At 52.5% G+C, this 18,890-nt stretch overlaps 1 protein-coding gene across 1 annotated transcript; it reads left to right on the top strand.

Annotated features, from left to right (window-relative positions):
- Nucleotides 1–3,094: 3,094 nt before the first annotated feature.
- On the top strand, nucleotides 3,095–11,988 carry LOC104506114 (dynamin-binding protein-like; the record flags this gene model as incomplete). Its single annotated transcript, XM_010146945.1, has 4 exons — nucleotides 3,095–3,239; nucleotides 5,279–5,401; nucleotides 5,960–7,903; nucleotides 11,680–11,988. Coding segments are annotated over exons 1-4 (2,521 nt in total), but the record flags the coding sequence as incomplete, so codon positions are not given.
- Between the last annotated feature and the right edge of the window lie 6,902 nt (nucleotides 11,989–18,890).

Raw genomic sequence — 18,890 nt, 5'->3', positions numbered from 1 at the left:
CTCTGCGCAAGCTACTGCTGGATGTCTGTTTTCGCCAGGTCTAGGGTGGATCTGGGAGAAGCTGGGGTCCACTGTTAAGCCTGAAGATTTGGATTCAGTAAGTTTCCAGTGTAGAAGATGCTGGGAGGCTTCCTTCTCTAGGTGTGGTTTGGAGAAAACGTTGGCAGGCAGCACTCCATGGAGTAAGACAAGGCCAAGATCCTGGAAAACATAATATTTTGTGTTCAGTTCATGTTATGGAGCAAGCAAACCCCACAAGACTGATTCACTGCTTTCAAATACAGGGGCATACTGTCTAGATTCTGATGGAGTCAGGGAGTGATCCTGCTCTTCTTGGTACTCCTGAGGGAACATGAGCTTGTTGGGATTCTTTTTTTGGCACTTCCAGCGGTTACTTCATGCTTTCTTGCCTCATTGGCAGGCTCTCAGGGAATGTTTTTCACATGAATATGTTAGTGCCCATGTTTTATTATAACTGCCATTAATATATACAAGGCAGAACAATTGCAATCCTGCCCGCTCCTCTCGATCTTCTGTCACGTTGGAAAATCATGTACATTTTAATGAGTGAGTCCCCAGAGCTGCAGGTGCGTTAAAGAAGTGACACTGTTGTTTCATGGGCAGGATCCGAGCCCAGGGCAGTGGGAGGGCTGTATCCCCAGCCTCAGCGGTTGCAGCAAAGCCAGGGTTTGAGTCTGCAGCACACACCATGCGTTACACCCACTCTTAGGTTACACCTTTGACAGAAAAGATGCAAGAAATCTCACTGTACCATCGTGTATTCCTGGAGAAACTACCCCGAGGCAGCAATTATTGTGGCAATTATTTTTCCCACTTTGTCCAGTGCAGCTGTGAAGTTTGCATATTCCGAGTTTGGCAAGGATTCCTAGGACCCGGAGCTGAGTGAGCAGGGTGGAGGGCAGCCCCAGGTGCCTGCAAGCGGCAGCTACTGCTGCGCCTGTCGCTGCTCCTCTCCTATTCCCGTCAGAGCATGCAGCAGCTTCTCCCAGCCACCCCACCTCAAACAAGCTATTTTCAAGCTAATTGATGGCTCTTCCATCTTTTTCCCTGCTCCACATGGTCATGGTTTTAATACTGTTGCTCCTTCTGCCTCAGTAGGTTCCTGCTACCCTGAACTGCAGCTCTTTGTGCTCCTGATTCACTCCAGTCCATTCATCTCTTTTTGGTGGCAGAGTGCTGTCGGCTGCTGGATATTGGGCTCTTTGTTTGTACAGCCAGCACAACGCTGGTGACAAAGAGACAGCCTGTGCCCCAAGGAGCCCACGTGCTACGGGAAAGGCAGTGGAGAGCTATAGGAGTGGCGGACGGGGCGGCAGAGGTGAGAGTGGCCGGGGGCCGGGGCGCAGCATGCTGGCTGCAGCAGGGGCACAGCTGGGGGTGGAGAGGGACGTGCTGAGGAAGCTGTTCCTGCCGAGTACAAACCCACTTTGTTCCCGGGAGGTGAGTCGGACTGGATAAACAGAGCAGTCCCGTCAGCAGAAGGCCTTTCCCTGGCTGGATCTCCTGCTGGCACTCTGGCTGGAAGTTGGCTGCACCTCGCTAGCGGGGATGTTTTTCTCCTCCCTGTGTTAAGCTTCCCCTCTTCCTGACTCTCCAGGATACAGGTGGGCTGTGTGGAGAAACACGGGGGCCTGGGGGCCCTGTGTGTTTCCTGTGGGTGGTGGTGTGTGTCGTCACGGGGCTCTTTCTGCTGTGTTAGCTAGGCGGGATGGCTTGACAAGCCGTGCTGAGTACGGGACGGGTATTGCCGGCTGGGCGGCACTTGGAGGGTGACTGTTCGCTCTGCACGTAGAGGCGCTTCAGGAGGGGAGGAGGTTGGGTCCCGTTGCAGTGACGTTGTGTCCGACCGCACGGAGCAGGGACTCTGTGACGGGAGGATCCCGTCTGCATCGCAGAGAGCAGGGTTCTGAATGCACCTTGGAGAGGTGTCAGCAGTCCGTGCTCTGCCCGTAATTGCAGCGGGACGGGAAGATGAAGGGAAGCACTCACCAGTTTGAGGTGCAGATGTTGAGGAATAATCTTAGGGTTCCTGGTTGCCTTGAGCGGATGCACCTTTGAGTTCCCCTCCCAAGGGATCTGGGAGGAGGGGAAGGAGCAGCTGAAGCTGCAGGACTGCTGCTGCCTTGGTACGGTGCGTTGCCTTGATAATTAAGCTGTTTGGTACAAAGCAAAGATGACACAGGAAAGTGTCCTGGCTCAGCAGCTGCTTCCAGAGGAAGGGGGAATCCAGGACATAGCCTTTGATTGGGACATCTTTGCCCACCTTCAGGTTCCCTGCTAGGGGGAATTTCAGCCTTGGCTCCAGAGCCTTGAACAGGGTCTGCACCCTGATCTCAGCCTGGCTTCTACCAAGGATTCCCAGGGGATGTCTGAGCCTCGTACCTAGAAGGCAGAAGGGGCATTTCCAGCCAGGTCTGAGGATGCCCAGGATGCGTCAGCCCAGGCGAGGGTGGGAAGAGTTCACCAGCAGGGAAGAGGATGGTGTGGTGAGCTTGCCCGAGTGGAATCTGTGCCTCTTCTCTTGCTGGGCAGAAGAGTGACGCTGCTCCAGCACGCAGTTCCTGTGGCCCTGAGCGGTGGTGTTGGGAGCGGGATGCCTGTGCCCATCCCACCAGAGCATGCGTGGTGGGACAATGCAAGTGAGTGGTGCTATCTGCCCACCCAGCCCTGGTGGGCTCAGAGCCCTGCCCTGCATGTCAGGGAAGCGCTGAGCTTCCTCCCCTCCTCTTGCTTCCTTCCTGACGGGAATTCACTTCCAGTGTTCTTGCTGCTTCTCCCCCCGTGGCAGTACAAACACATGTCCCCACAGAAATAACCAAAGGGGCTGGACAAGGCAGGTTAGACCATGGGGGCTGCCTTGCTGGAGACCCTTGTCTCCTGTGGCATGCCTCACATGGAGAGGGGTTTCAGGGAACTCAGGACAGGACCCCCTTGCACTGTTCCTGCCTCCTGTGCTTAGGAAGGGTTTTACTTTCTGAGCATATTATGTGATAATTTCAGGTGTTTCAGTCTGCTAACAAACTTCCTGTTGTGTCTCAGCGTTAGGTGCTGATCCGCCTTCAGACCCCACACAATGGAGGCTGGTTCCGTGGTACGAGCAGTCTTTGATTTCTGTCCCAGCGTCTCTGAAGAGCTGCCTCTCTTTGTGGGAGATGTCATCGAGGTGCTGGCTGTGGTGGATGAGTTCTGGCTCCTCGGCAAGAAGGAAGGTGTCACAGGTAAGATCTGGAAGCGCCTGCACCTGGATTCGTAGATATGCCAGCTAAACGTCCATTCCATGAGCACGCCTTCCCTTGGCCAGCACTGTGCAGGACCAGATGTGATTTACTAAATCCTTCATGGGACTTTGCTTGGGACTGAGGGTGCAGGTTGCCTGCCACTGGTCTGTCAGCTTTGCGTCAACTATTCTGACAGCTCATTTTTTGAGAGAGATTAGTGGAGGGTCAGTTCTCGAGGAGCTGAGAGCTTCACAATACTAGTTGCTCCGTCCTCTGGTGAGACAGCCCATTTCCTGGCCGGTTTATGTGCTGACCTGCTGTGGCAGTGGAAGGGGAGAGAGGAAACAGATGCACTGAGAGTGGAAATGCATCCACATCCAAGTGACCTCGTCAGGTCAAGTCAGTGGGAGACACAGTGACAGAGTCTGTGTGTCCCTCCAAGCCTTCTGACTCAGCCCCACTTCCTCCTTTCCGCTTTAAAGCATTTTCCTGTACAAGCTTCCATCAATATCTGGGTGTCTGAAGTAGTGTGCAAGTCTCTTAAACTTTTGGATGGGTGTGAAAAACTTTGAAGCAGCAAAATGCTCTTAATGAAACAAGAGTCTCTTAGTCCCTGTTTAAGCAGCTCTTTCTCTTCTTAATACTGATGTCGAGAGGATGTGTGAGCTCTCAGGGAGATGAAAACCAGGCCTCTTGACTGTTTTCAGCATGAAGGTGGGACTGGCTTGTCATTCCTGACTGTGGAGATGGGGCTGCTATCACAGCAGCAGTCTGGGCTCTGCTACCAGCCATGAGCTGTCTCCTGCCTAAAACAAAGACGGACAGGAGCAAAGGTGGAGAGGAAGACTTCTCTCCTGTGGTCCACATAGCTGATAAATGGCATTGAACAGATGCGTGCCTGATCCTGCTGCTGAAGTCACTGGGCACAGATTACTTCTGCAGAAATCACCAGTTATCTACGTCACTGCAGTTTTGTCTCCCAGCATAACTGATGCGCTAGTTCTCGAGAAGATGATTCTATTAAAGAATAATAAACAGATGTATGTCATAGCTCAAAGATAAAGAAACATGCTGAAGTCAAACCGAATGTTTTTTACTGACCTTTAACGCAAAACTCACTTGCATTCCTTTTTGTAGTTTTCTGCCCAGTTTTCTAAGATAAAGTGGTAGGGAAAAAGCTCTTTTGAATAGAAGCTGTGGAGGTGCTGCAGCCTACCAAAAATAATACTCTGTGGGCAATAATTAATGGAGCTCTATGACTTCCTTTCTAACAACATTAGGTTGTTTCCATGTACAGAGCAGGAAACTTAAGACATGGAAAAAGAGAGAGAGTTGGTTGAACCTGTGAAGGAAGGCACTGAAGCTAGCAGCCTGTGGGCTGCGGGTTGCAGCTCAGGTTAATGACAACAGATGCCAAACTGCCTAAACCTAAACCCACTGCAAAATTCTGGATGTCTAGGATACAGTGTCTCCAGGTTTTATTGGAGAACATGGATGCCATATAGGTTCATCAGGAGTGAATGCTGGAAGAGCTACTGGCACATACTTGATCACATCCCCTTGCTACAAATTACAAAAGATATGAATAACATTTTTTAGTGGCCTTTGCAGTGGGCTCTGCCACATCCTGTGCCACATCCTGACAAGACACTGGTCCCGTGGTCCGGGACTGCTGGGTCTGCCCGCCCTCATCACAGCTCTGAACTGGGAAGCAAGCAGTCAGAGAAAACCTAGTATGTCTGTTCCCAGAAACTCCATGCTGATGGCATAGTCCCAGTAATAAACACAGCCTGTTGGTTGCCTGGAGTGAGCCGAGGGCACAAAGCTTTTGTTCTCTGTTAGCTCTTAAGCATTTAAAACCTCAGGAATTCCTGGCTCCCACACTCGTTCCTCTTCCACCATGCTGTTGAAGCACCCTGGGTAGGTGGATATTTTGCTTTAGCAAGAGATTAATAGATCCCGAAATCTGAAAGGAGGGTGGAGGGAGTGGTGGTGGGCTACAGGAAAGACTCACTGTCAACAACTGCTTCTTGTTTTAGGACAGTTTCCTAGCAGCTTTGTGGAACCTGTGGATATTCCCCCTTTGAAGCAGGGAGAAAAACTGTTTGTTTGTACCAGTGACTTCACATCTCAAGAGCCAGGGAGCTTGTCATTGCAAAGAGGTAATCTCCATTCCCTTCCATTGCTTTACATCTCATAACCCTCACCTGTCCTTCCAGAAACGTGAACCTAGTCACAGCATCCTGACTAGAGTGGCAGGAGAGACAGGGAATTTCCTAATACCTCATGACATGGGTCATGTCAAATCTACCATGGACCTTTGGGCTTCTGCCACTCTCATACCAGTTCTCATACTGCACTTACACTGGGAGTTTTATCCCAGTATTGAAGTCGTGTGATCATAGTAAACTTAGAGCTGCCTGTTAACTGCCCTCCAGTCCCCAAATCTTAGACTTGCATTAGGGACAGAAATCAAAGCCTTGGTGCAACTTCATGGCTTAGCAGCCAAAACCCTATCTCTTAGATATGTGTGTGCAAGAGGCTGCCGATGCTTTGTGCCGTACCGCTGTTCTGTGCTCTTGTATATCCCCAGTACGCAGTGTGCTCTGTGCAGAGTGCCAGACCTTACCCACAGCCAGGAAGGACATGGAGAGGCAGGAATAAAAGGTGGGAAGCAATCATGAGCATGGTTTTGAACTGGTGTGTCTCATTCCCTGCAGGAGACCTCGTGGTCCTGGGGGGGTCACTGGCCTCCAGCTGGCTCCAGGGCCGAAGCAGCTGGGGTTCCAAGGGCTTTTTCCCCTCATCATGTGTGCGGGAGCTGTGCCTTTCAGTTCGGAGCCATCAGCTGTCCCAGAGTGCTCTCCTGGAGGTGCCTGCCTACTCACTGGGCCAAGCCCGGGCCCTGATGGACCTGTCTGCTCAGCTGGAGGAGGAACTGGACTTCAGGGAAGGGGATGTGATCAACATTGTTGGTGTCCCAGAGCCTGGCTGGTTTGAAGGCGAGCTCAGAGGCCACAGGGGCATCTTCCCAGAGGGTTTTGTGGAACTGCTCACTCCTTTGCGAGCACCAGGAGCCTCTGTGGATCCAGAGCCCACAGGGACTTGTGACACCAATGGGACAGTGGAGGTACCCCCCAAGGAGGATGAGGAGCCAGGGAGCACCTATGGTGTGGCCCTCTATCAGTTCCAAGCCCTGGAGTCCAAGGAACTGGATTTTGATGTGGGTGACAGGATTCGGATCATAGGCATTCTGGAGGATGGCTGGCTAGAGGGGGAGCTGAGAGGGAAATGCGGCATCTTTCCACACAGATTTGTGAGGCTGGAAGCTTCTGAGCCTTGCAGGGAAAAGAAGGGTGCTGGAGATCCCCAAGGTGAAGGCAGCTGTCAGGTCACCATCCATCAAGACCCAGAAAGCACCTGCTTCAAAGCTCTTCCTTTGCCAGAGAAAGATGACAGGGAAGAGGAGGATGGCTTGCATGCACACCCTGAGCCTGACACCGTTTTGTCTCACACGGCAGGGAGAACAGAAGGTCACCTTGGCACAGATTTGAAGCAGCATCAGGCCTTTCCTGGCACAGGACAGCAAGGGCCACATCCCAAAGGCACAGAAGACTCCCCCTCCTTTGACTGCACAGAGACAGTCAATGGCCTTCTCCCCACTGCTCAGCTGCCTCCCCAATGGGGCAACAGGCCTGGCCAAGCAGGTGAAGTGGAGCCTGAGGGGACAGTTTCAGCCTCCCCAGGAGACTCAGAAATTCACACCCTGCCTAAGTACGATGAAGGCAGTCCCACTGTGCCCCCACAGACTCCTCACTCCCCCCCAGATCCTTCCAGAAGCCAGGTGATTTCTTCTCCTAACAGCTGGGCAGCATCCAAGCCTCAGGAGAGCCAGAGCAGCGCACAGGACCTGGATGGTTGGGTGGACAATCAACAGGAGAAGTCCAAACATTCTTCCTCCAGCTTGGGAGGTGCTCAGGTGGGCCTGGACACATGGGCTGGGAGCTGGGGGGATTGCTGTCCGCTCACAGCGCAGGGGGATGGCACCACGGACCTTGACTCCAAACTGACAGAGCAGCTGGCGCAGTTTGAGAAGAGCCTGTCGAGTACTGGAGCTGAGCAGGACAAGGTCTCCCGCCACTTCTCTATCTTGGACTACAGCTCTGAGAAGGACATAGTCCGTGGGTCTCCTGAGTGTGCCCCCCACGCCAGGCAGCCAGAGAGGAGGAAGGCCCTGAGGCCACCCCCTCCTCGCCCTAGCAGTCTTGCGACAACCCCTGTGCATGCGCTGGCTGGCCAGGTGCCCAAAGGCAGGTCTCTGTCCTTCTCGGTCAAGCCCTCCCGGCCTGCACCCCGACCTCCATCGAGCAGCCAGCGGAAGAACGCGGCCCCTCCACAGCTTCAACCCAGTGCCCAGGAGCAGCGGGTGGAGGAGGGACGTGAGGATTCAACACGGGCAGGATCAGCTTCCCCCCGCTCCATTTTGCTGACGAGGATCAGAGAGGTGGAGCGAGACCTGGAGGCTTATGGCAAGACCCGCGCTGAGCTAAGCCTGATGCTGGAGGAGCAGCAGGATGAGCTGGTGAGAGCGGAGACCCTGGAAAACCTTGACTTCTGTGACTCCAACATCGAGGGCCTGAGCATGGAGCTGCAGGAGCTGAGAGGTGAGTCTGCAGCGGCATGGGATGGGCGTGCTTCAGGAGGACAGCTGGCCCCTGCCACATACAGGCGCTGCTGAAGCCAGTCTTTCCTTTAATTCCTGATTTTGGTTGGTTTTGTAAGCATTGTTGCGGTACAAATCATGATTTTGCCTCAGAGAACCACAGGGACATTCTGTGGACATCCCTCACATGGCCTTGCTCGCCCCCTCTTCTGCTTCCAACTCTCTGATCTCTTCTTCCAGCCCCACCATGCATCCAGAGCCCTTCTCTGATCTGTTCCTAATGTGGCCTTCCTCTCAAACAAAACCCACAGCTGCTGCAGGTCCAACCTCCCTGCCTCATCCCTCCTTAGCTGTAGGGGAGTGAGCAGCAGCTTCAGAGTGGCGTTGACGGTGCTCCTGCAGTAGGATCTCAGTGGTGTCTGTGGCGTGACTGCCTTCAGCCTGTCAGGGCACTGAGTTTGCTGCGGTTTCTGCTCTGGTGGTGATACAGACCTCTGGGGACTTGTCAGTCAAATGAGGGGGATGCACAGAATGGCACTGAACCTGGCGTGGGAAGGGGGGGAGGGTTAGTGGGCAGAAAGTAAAGCCTGCCTCTGTGCTCCTGCTGTTCATGGTGTCCAGGACAGGAAAATGATGCTTTGCTGTTGGTAACAGCAACAGAGAGCTTTAAATTGCGGCATGCCTGCAGCTGAAAAGGGGGCTTTTGTCCATATAGCCCAGAAAAATTAGTCAGGGAAGAGAAATTTGCCCTGTTTATATCAGCACATTTGGGCTTTGAAACCCAAAGATGCCATATAAAGATCAGTGCTGTTAATTACATTAGACTTGATATTACAGCAGGCAGAATGGAAAGACGGGACCACGTACATCTCCCACAGTCCCTTCCCCAGCTTCTCCCAGGAGCACTGACACCGCAGTTCTGTTATCGAAACCCACGATGTGCAGGAAATGTAGGCACTGCACGCGGGAGGTGGAGTGAAATGCCAGCTCCTGCCTGGGGATTACTCACTCTGACTTCATTGCCTCCATCCTCCCACTGCTTTATCAGTGCTGGGGAGCCCAGGCGCTTTGCTGCAGGATCGCGTCTGATGCAGAGCACATGGGAACGAAGGATGATACAGGTGCAGCAGGGAAACAGGGTGACAAACAGCCTCCACGTCAGTGGCATGCAAGAGGGATACTTAGAAGGAGGCTTAGAGGATTTGAAGCTAGATGAAATAACTTGAAGGTAGGAAGAGGAAAATCTAGGCTGGATCAAAGGAAATCGGATGGGATGTATCTTGTGGGGAAAGGTTTCCTGAACCTCTGGTACTGGAAGGTTCAGGCAGAAACTTAACACCACCCTGAAACATCCTACATGTCAAGTTATACTTTTAGTAGTCTTAGGGGATTTTTCACCACTTCAAGAGACCTGAGGATTTATAAGCAGCCTCTCTGGTCCTCTGATAGATGTGCCCTACCTACGCTCTGTCGCAACTCCCCTGCTACCTCTGAGTGTGGCCAGAGAGCGTGTCTCGGGCTTGCAAGCCCAGCTGTGGTGCAGTGGGGTAGATCAGTAATGTGGTGTTGCCATCACCTCAGCAAAACATGCTTGCACCATGCCTCAGGCGTGGCCTCTGCCTTGCTGCTGTTAGGGGAACATGGAGGCATGCTGGAGGGAGAAAAGCTTTCCCTGAGCATTGACCAGCAAACACAGGTAGGGCTGGTGAGAGCCCAGCCGCTTGGTGTGTTCTTTGGGGAGCCAAAGGAAGAGCAGAAAGTATGTGATTTTCTAAAATACATGTTTAAAATTCGCAGGTTGCTTCTTTGGCATGTCTTGTGTGCACACTGAGGGTTTCACTGTTCACCAGGCTTGGGCAGGATTAGTGCTTGCCCTCCTGCTGTTGGAGTAGGAGTGTCCATGGGTTTTATTTTTGTCTTCTACCAGCTGGGAGCATTGGCTGTGCATACCTAACAAGTGTTGCAAGAACCTGAGATGTGGATGGCATCTATGGACTCTCCTGCTTTGTATCTAGGGCATGGTGTGGTCGTCTCTCGGTTTCTCATAGGAGCTCCTGCGTTTGACATGGCAAACTGGGAATACATTGCACTCTGCAGTGAGAGGAGTTACTGGAGTGCGTGTTTCTATAGCCTCCTGGAAACTTAGGTTGTGTGTTGGCACAGGACTCTGTAACCCAGATAGTCCCTTCAAGCCTGTCCCTTTCAGCAGGTGGACCAGCTGCTCGCCCTGGAGCAGGGAGCCAGGCAGCTGTGGCTGTGTGGCCCTGGATAGGCACCACTCAGCGATGCTCTCTCACACAGGGAGCTGCTGCTCTCCTTCTCTTCCCAGGATCTGTGGGTGAGGGCTGGAAAAAGGGTGGCCTCAGCATCAGATCTGAGCCAGGGACAGCCTGAAGGCCTTGGTTTTCCCCCATGAGGTGTGGAGCAGAGCCCAGCCTCTGCTAGACTATGTCGTTTAGCCTCTGTGCCGGCGGGACTGTGAAGGCCATGGAAGGAGATCTGGTATCCCATCTCTGGTTTGTGGCTTCCCACAGTCTCTCTGTTTCCCTTCCCTGAGGACTTGCTTTTGGGGCAGGGCCTCCACATGCTTCAGTGCCCTCCTTTTCCCTGCCTCTGAGCCGCCTTCCGAGAGGCTTTGGCAAAGCCGTGGAGCCGGTTTGGGCAGTGAGAGCCAGCCCAGCCCCAGCCTCCCTCCTGAGCTGGTTACTGATTACTTTGGGCAGCAGGTGGAGGAGGCCAGGACTGGCAGCGATTGGGCCAGCGCCTCTCCGTACCCTTGCTGGCCAGTTTCAGGAAGCAGAACCCGTGTTTCACTTGGGACGGGAGCACTGGAGCAGAGCGGAGAAGCAGTGTCTGCAAGTCTGAGCTTGGGCTTGGGGAGCAGGTAGCAAAAGGAGTCAGCACCTTCGCCACACCCCAGCAGGACTATGTGCACTTATCCCAGGACGAAACATGGTGTGGAGGATCCGAGGCAGGAGCCGCGGCTCCTCGGCTGGGAATATGAGGACTGTTCTGTGCGGGGAGAGGACGTGGCCGCACTGCATGGTGAGGCTCGCTGCAACGACAGACCCAGGGCGAGGAGGCAGGACCCAGGCTGCCACGGAGCAGACAGCGGCTGGGACGGCTGCAGGAGGGGGGAGGGCACCTCCATGGACCGACAGAGCATGAATGGAGACTGTGGAGGTGTTTGGAAGGAAGATATCCAGTATGTGGATGACAGGAGAGCAGATGGTGCTTGGGCAGGCAAAAGCCAGGATACAGAAGGTAGACGCTATAGGGTGTATGAGAGGGAGGGTGTTCGATACAGAGACTGCAGTTCTGAGATAAGAGAAGGGCGGTACAGAGAGGACAGAATACCTCGGCAGTACAGGGAGGGGGGAAGACAGTATGGAGAGGATAGAGGCCCTGGAGACTATAGGGAAAGGGGAAGGTGGTATCAAGAGGACAGAGATTCTAGGGACTGCAGTGAGCATGAAAGACATTATGGGGAAAAGGAAAGGTGGTGTAGGCAGGAGAGGGACTCTGGGGAGTATAGGGTGGGGAGAAGGCAACATAGAGAGGATGGAGGCAATCAAATACATAGGGAAGGGGAAGAGTGGTACAGAGGGGATGCAGGCTCTGGGTCATACAGACAGCAGGAAAGGCAGTATATAGATGTCAGGGACCAAGTAGACCAAGAAGACATTGAGCGACACAGGCAGCCCAAAGACCATGTCATGGACCGCAGCAGCCTGGACAGAGGTGGTGAAGCTCCTGCATTTGCAGCCTGGTCCTCAGGAGATGGTAGTGGCAGCCTGGGGTCAGGCACCTGCTACACACAGTTGGAGACACAGGATGTGGACTACAGTGGCTGTGAGGACCTGGAAGAAGCAGCTCCAGGGCCCGGGATGCCAGCCAGGAGCAGCAGCGGAGCAGAATGGGCAAGGGTACGCACAGGCCGGCCAGACTGGAGCCAGATCTGGGAGCAGGAGGCCAAGGAAACAAACAGGGTGGGCTCCATGCTGCAGCGAAACAGCTTCTACAGACGGACGGCTCCCAGCGCCCTGCGGCACTCAGAGTTTGTGCAGACCAGGAAGGAGAAGCGAGGTATGTGGGGAAATGCTGGGCAGTTGACTTGCCACGTGCCTTCATCCTACCCTGGCACCGGGGAAACACCAGGACTCTGGCACGCACAGGTGCTTGGCATGGCTGGGCTCTTGTGGGGAAACCCTGGGGCTCGCTGAAACGGGCATCATCGTAACCCCTCTGTACAGTCACCTACATGTCCTGCCAGGGCTCTTGCCCCCATTTCGCAGCGACCCAGGTGAGAGGGAAGCCCAGGCAGCACAGACCCACAGCTCACTGCTGTCCTCTCAGTCGCTCCTCCATCTGTGTCCCGAGTTGTTTTGGCTACACCCTGAAACCTGTGGCCCTGGTTTGTCTGCTCTCTCAGGACCCCAAGGAGGTTCCTCATGGGGGGAAAGGGTGAAGTGCTGGGGTGATTCCCACTGCCTGTTTTACTTTTATAACCCATCATGGACGGATCCTCTGTGTGGGGACAAATTCCGGACCTTGTGGAGGGCGAGTATGGCAGCTGTTTCCAGGCAGCACGAGCAGGAAATAGGGGAAGTTGTTGTTGTAGCACTTGGACGTATGCACAGGGCAAGTGCTTATAGTTGCATCATCACACATGGGCAGCACGGGGACACCTACACGTCTGGGGCCTGTCGCAGATGGGAACAATACCTGCTGCATTGCCAGCACCTCGGTACCGCAGAGATCCCTTGCCCGCGCTATGTGTGCTGTGTCCTGGGTGCCTGAGCCATCCCTGGGTCTCCAGTCCATCACCAGCACCCTGGGGCTGGAGACACACCGAAGCTGGAGGGCTCAGCCTGTCTTGGCACAGGCAGGATCATCCTGTTGTCCCTGTGGCTGGGCCAGTCGGCTGCAGACGGCTTCATGGGGCTTGGCGCGTTGTTGCAAGGGTATTAGCGTGTGTTGGGGAAGGGACAGCAAGGTGGCAGGGTCTAGGCAGCATTTCTTGGTGGACTGGCCTCCCCGTTGGGCAGCAGTGTGCCTGAAACCCTGTTTGCTTCTGCGCCCTTTCTGCCAGGGTCCCTCGGGCACGTGTGTGGACTCTCCATGCAGGGGGGTTGGAACTCAGAGGAGAACAACACCGCAGCGCAGCAGCCAAAGAGGTGGCAGAGCGGGAGGCTGTGGCTGCCTGTCGGCTTACACAGCGTGAAATCTGTCCTCTGGAGGTATTCGATTAAGCAAGCTCTGCCGGCTGCGTGGCTGTGCTCTTGCCCGCCCTGGCAGGGTGGGACTTTGCTCTGCTGTGTCCCCAGGGTGAGGGAAAGGAGAGGCTTTGCAGCGCCAGGGCGTCCAAAGGGCAGTGGGGAGTCTAGGAGGAGCCAGGAGCAGAGGGAGAACGGCCCATAGCGCCTTAGGAGACTGGAGCAGCGCTGGCCTGGCCAGCTTTTGCAAGAGCTGAGGAGATAGACTGCGATGCCGAGTGAGCCTTCGCTCCTCTGATGTTAACTGAGACACTGCGTACACCCACGGTCTTTGCTGCCTCCTTGTAAGACCTCACCAGCACCTGGGAGCCTCCCCAAAAGCCCTCCCATCGTGCTTGGTGGCAGGCACCCTCCTGTCCAGCGGCTAGGAAAAGTCTGCTCTGGTTTTTCCTGTCTTTGTGCTCCAGGCACCTTTTCTAACGCTGCCTGCTTCTCTCCCAGGTTCTTCCTCCTCTCCACGGGGTAACAAAATTTAGGAGTGGAAAGCCCCGTTAGAGATGACATGGCCTGATCTTTTCCCTAGGCGGGGTTATTACACTTGTTGCAGGCTGCTCTGCGGTGCAGCCGGTGACAGATACTTGGTTAGAGCATCTCTTCTGGGACGTGACTCAGATGTGTCTGCCTGCCACATCAACAGAAGGAGAACCCTCCTGTCACAGCTTTGCTGCTTAGTCACCATCACTCTTACATGTTTTGCGTGCTAACGAGTTGCATTTCAGCTCTGAGCCCCCAACCAACGTTTTTCTACTAAATTAGAGCTTTTTAGTTCATGGTATTTTCTTCTCAGGCAGGTACTGTAATTAAATAATTTTTTAGTCTTCGGTTCTTTGTAGTGAGTAGAGTCTTAAAATACTCCTGGCAAAGACTCATGGGAAGACTTTTCAGTGTTTGTTTTTCCCGATCCTCACTCATTTTTCAGTTTTTTTCAGTTTTACTCTTTTAAAATAGTGGACTTCAGAGCTGGGCGAGGTGTTCTGGGTGGGTATTTTCAGAATACGTTGGGTCACTCAGTGTTGGGTTGGTGTTCAGGACTCTACATGACAGCAGTGATTTTCCCTTTACTTTCAAAATTTTATGTAGGATCAAAACTAAGTACAGTCCGTGGAGGATCTGGTTAGGCATGCCCTCTTTTCTGGGTATTGTCCACTGTCAATGGGCTTTTGAGGTGCCTATTAGCAAGGTCTTATTTCTGCTTTTGAGATGGAAAGAAACAATATTTATTGTATGATTCTGCCTTTTTGCCAAATTTATAAAGAATTTTTCTGTTGCTGTTTACTTGTGGAATTACGTCATTAAAAGGGTTTCCCTTGTCCTGGGTGGAAATAAGTGTCTATTATAAAGTAACATTTTATTTTCTCATTTAAAAAATTAAGTGTGAATTCTTCATTCTACTATCTGTGGATTTTTCTTGATATCTTTCTTTTCTTATTTTTCTGTACTTCATAGTTCCTGGTGGGTCTGTGGTCAATTATGTGGTTACCTATTTTCATTCATTTATTTGTTTTGCTGCCTTTATTGAAACACAGACCTGGGAGAGATTTTTCATCAATATTGTTCTCTTTCTTGCTCACATAACTGTGGGTTTTTTGGATTATCTATTTAAAACATCCTCTTAAAGAACTTCCAGTTTTCATTCTTTTTTCCATCAGTCTTTTTGTTCAGGATCACTTTTGTTGGTGCTCCGTCTCAGCTTTGGAAGGTTAGCTCTTTGCAGGCCATCGCATTACTTCATTGTTTTCTCCATCACGGGTTGGGACCATCCCCTGCTCATGCTGAATGCGCCGGGGCTGTGTTGGTATGATGGCGTAGAGACGTCCCCACCAAGCAGGCTCTGCATGAGACATCTTTGAGACATCAAGCTGTCCCAGTGGCTCTGACACTGTCCCTGTTTGGCTCATTTTTATGGTTTGTCTGGATCTATCTCCTTCTCCTTGGTCTCAGGTCTCTGCCAAGAATTCACGTCTGTGGGCTGAAGTCCTCTTTTGCCATGGCACCTCTCTGCTGCAGCCCCTGCTCCTCCTGAAGAGCAGCGAGCCACGGAATATATCCCGTCTGTTGCTTTTGGAGCAGTGGATCTATTCTGTTACAGGTTTATTACCAGTGTCCAGAGTGAGAGTTTTCACCCTGGCCAGATCCTGATCCTGGCAGCGAGTTTAGCCTTTCACTCAGATTAATCATTCCCTGCCCTAGTTTCATCCCCTCTCCTCTCATAGCAGGCAGTGGCTCCTCCTCTCCTGGCGTCCACATACTTGGAATATTTGCAGCTGGTTTGTTTTGTCCTGAGTCACTGCTTGACTCTGCTGAGCTGTGAGCCTGGGGCTGGGCTCCTCTCGCCTGTGGGTGCAGCTCCAGTTGGAGATTCCTGCTTACCCAGCCTGTGCGAGGGGTTGTCCTCAGCACGTCCCTCTTCAGATTGCGTTAGCAGCCTGGGCACCCTGCGAGGCTGCGCCGCGCTGCGGGGGATGCTGGCAGGTGAGCCTCGTCGAGGAGGAGTTGGGGGGCAATGCAGCCCTTTGGGTGAGCCCCCCCGCCCATGCGGGATGGACACACATCCCACTGATCTGGTTTTCGTGGGGCAACTCAGCTTCCAGAGTGGAGCAGGGAGAAAACCTCTAACTGCGTGTGTGCTCCTGCTAGGAGGTCGGGTAAGAAGTTTTCGTGAATTGGAAGAAAGTCAGTGACAGTGGCATTTCTGAGACAAGCAGGATGAGAGGCTGTGATTGCGATAGTAAATAACGGCCTCCACTGGAAGGGCACAGAGGTGGGAGCGTGCTCCATCCCGACGCTTCGTGACCAGGGGCTGGGTTACAAGTTGGTGTTGACTCTCCCATGCGTCAGCAGGCGAACTAGCAAAGCTCAAAAGCTCCTGGGGAGGCTGTCACAGACCGTCAGACCAATCCAGACAGCCAAGGACTTGTCACAAATTTGCCAAAGGGGATGAAGAAAACAATGTTGTTAGAGGTTTTAATTTGGAGAGGCAGATTGCAGAGCTCGCGCAACCTACAAGCAAACAAAATCTGAGTCTCTGAAAATTGTGATTGAGAACATTGGTTTTGGAAATGCGTTTCTGAATGCCCATCTGTGTCATGGGTAAACACAAATTTGTCGCTGGATTGGAATTTGGTGGCTTCATTAGAATCAGGCTAAGGAGATGGTTCCAGCTCTGGTGTAGGTCTTAGTGCCCCCAGAGTTGATGGGCACGATGACTTGGATCAAAAGGTAACATTTAAATAGAAAATCTGTGAAGTAAAATGGAGATCTGTTTAAAAAGCATTTACTAGATGACCAAAACCCACAGCTGTGAAATGGGTGAGTTTAGTTAAATGCTTAATAAGCCTCGTTTAGGGAAAACTGCTATTAAACATACTAGCAGGTGTGACAAACAGGAAAAAAGAAATTGACGGCAATCAGCAGAGAGGGGATGAAATACAAAAAGCGAGGGGTTTTAAATGCGTCAGAAACAAACCCTAAGTATTACAGATAATGACCAGACAGGAGAGCCAAATATTAAAAACAAATTCTGGATTTGAATTTGTTGAACTGTGAGTGCTTGGAAAGAGGCAGCATGACTTTTGAGTTCATTGCAGGACGAGGATGCTGGACTAGGGATAAAGAGCAAGAATCCTAAGAGACTTGGCTGCAGCGTAGCCTTGTTTTTAAACAAGTCTTGAAATATTCAGAAAGAGCAAGAAGGTCAGAGGAGAATTAATTTGTGTAAGTTTTCAAAATAACACAAATACTGATATGGTGTAAGTGGGTAAAACTGGTGGCCAGCATCATGCCAGGTCAAGCCAGCTGAGCTGATGACTACTATGGGCTTAAAACTTCTGCAGGGAAGGTTTTCATTTCCCTGCCACAGCCGGGGATTTGAGACTCGCAGAGGTAGGGTGTCATGGAGCTGGCAACCTCACGAGTGTCAGTCGAAGCCTCGCCACAGGGCACTCCCTGAAAGGGCCTGACCTAGATTTACTTGCCCGGGGTTTGCTCGGTGGAGCATGGGGAGCTGTGGGGTTGGCTGGCGGCACTGGGCATCCCCAGCTCCATTGCGGTGAGCTGGAGCCAGACACACGGTGTGGCTACAGTTTAGGTACTGCTAAAGCCGTGAGGGAGCACAGGGGGGTTGTTTGGTACAGACATGTCCTATACAAAGCTTCATCTGCTGGCATTTTGCCTGGAGATAAGTGCAAAATCTTGTTCTTTGACCGAGGCGAATGTAATCTTTTCCATTTGTCTTCCCAAATGCTGCTGCATGGGTCATTTCTGGCTGCTCTGGCTGGTCTTCATTTTCAAGATTCTTCCCAGGCCACTCCATGCTCGCTATCAGCTCACTCACACAGCTCTTTGCATTTCAAATTAACACCTTCCTGCTTCTTCCAGGTTGCCTTCCCACTTGAGCTTGTTCTCCTGCAAAAAAAATGCCATTCCTCACAAAAATATATATCCTTCTTTAAAATAACTCATTTGGTGTTACTTTATTAACAATTTGAGCTGCAGAGACCTGCTGACTGTATTATCTTGGTGTTTCTGTCCCTCCTGTACCATTTTTCTGTCTGTGCCCTGTTCAGGCAGGATGTCCCTGTTGGGTGTCTGTACAGAACCTTGCACAGCAGAGGCAGGGCCTGGTCTGCTACTGAGGCTTTGCAGATGCTGTGGGAATGCAAACAGCAGATGTTAAACCCAGCGGCTGCTCCCGGGCCCTCCTTGCAGACTCCTGCTGCGTGTGAGTTAATAAATCTCATCAGTGAGGACTTACCTGGTGAGGAGCTGAGACAGCTTAGCTGGAACCAGCCGTTTCCCCTAGGCAGGGTGGCTGTGATGGGGGTGGTTTTAAGGACACATGCCAGTAGGAATCAGTGAAGCCTATTCTTCCCAATGATTGCTTACTAAATGATTGTGCCACTAAATCCTCCTCCGCAGAACTGGCACTTCTGGCGTTCCCCAGGGTAGGTTTCAAGGCAGAGCAGCACAGATGCCTGCTTAGAGAGACCTTCCCTGCCACATGAAGGGCATCTTAGCAGGGTTTCAACTGCGTTTTCCATCTGCTGCAGTTGTGAAAGTGTCTGGGACTGATTTGGAAGTTGCTTTTTCTGCAAGAGACACAGCAGTTCGTCCTCAACCCAGGTAGCTGCAGGAAGTTGCTGTTTGATGCCGATGCTGCTGGTTTCTGTTTGTCACTCCACAATGGAGAGGACTGGCATGATTTCAGCTAGTTAGGGGCTGAGTTGGTGTCTCATCTCAGCCGTGTTTCTTTTCTCTGCGTGCAAAAACCCCAGCCTGGCAGAGCAGCGGGCAGGATGCTTGGGCTGAGGCAGCAATTTCCCATCCCACGTTTCATGCTGCCGCTGGTTATTGCCATCACCCAGCAGGGTATGGCTGGGTCATGCCCAGCACCTAGGCAGAGGCAGCTGGGAGCACGGGGGTCTCTCGGGGCTGTGCATGGTGGGTGTCAGGGCAGCAGGATAAGTCCCAAGTCCTGCTGGGTGTCCCCCGGAGCTGTTGCCTAAGGCTGTAACCAGAGAGGTCAGGGAGGTGGAGAGCTGGAAGCACTTGTCCTGCAAAAATATGTTTACAAATATCTGAGCTGGGGCATGTCCACAACTCTAATAAAATCCCAGAGAGGAATCGGGGGGATGCCTGGAGTGGATGGGTGTTTGCCGAATGGGCAGCTGGCTTTAAGTCAGGTACCTGAGGCGGGCTGGGGTGCTTCAAGGG

Source organism: Eurypyga helias, unplaced genomic scaffold, assembly GCF_000690775.1.
Source record: "Eurypyga helias isolate BGI_N326 unplaced genomic scaffold, ASM69077v1 scaffold38452, whole genome shotgun sequence".
Taxonomy (NCBI): Eukaryota; Metazoa; Chordata; class Aves; order Eurypygiformes; family Eurypygidae; genus Eurypyga; species Eurypyga helias.
The sequence above is the reverse complement of the archived record's forward strand: the minus strand, read 5'-3'. Positions and strand labels throughout refer to the sequence as shown.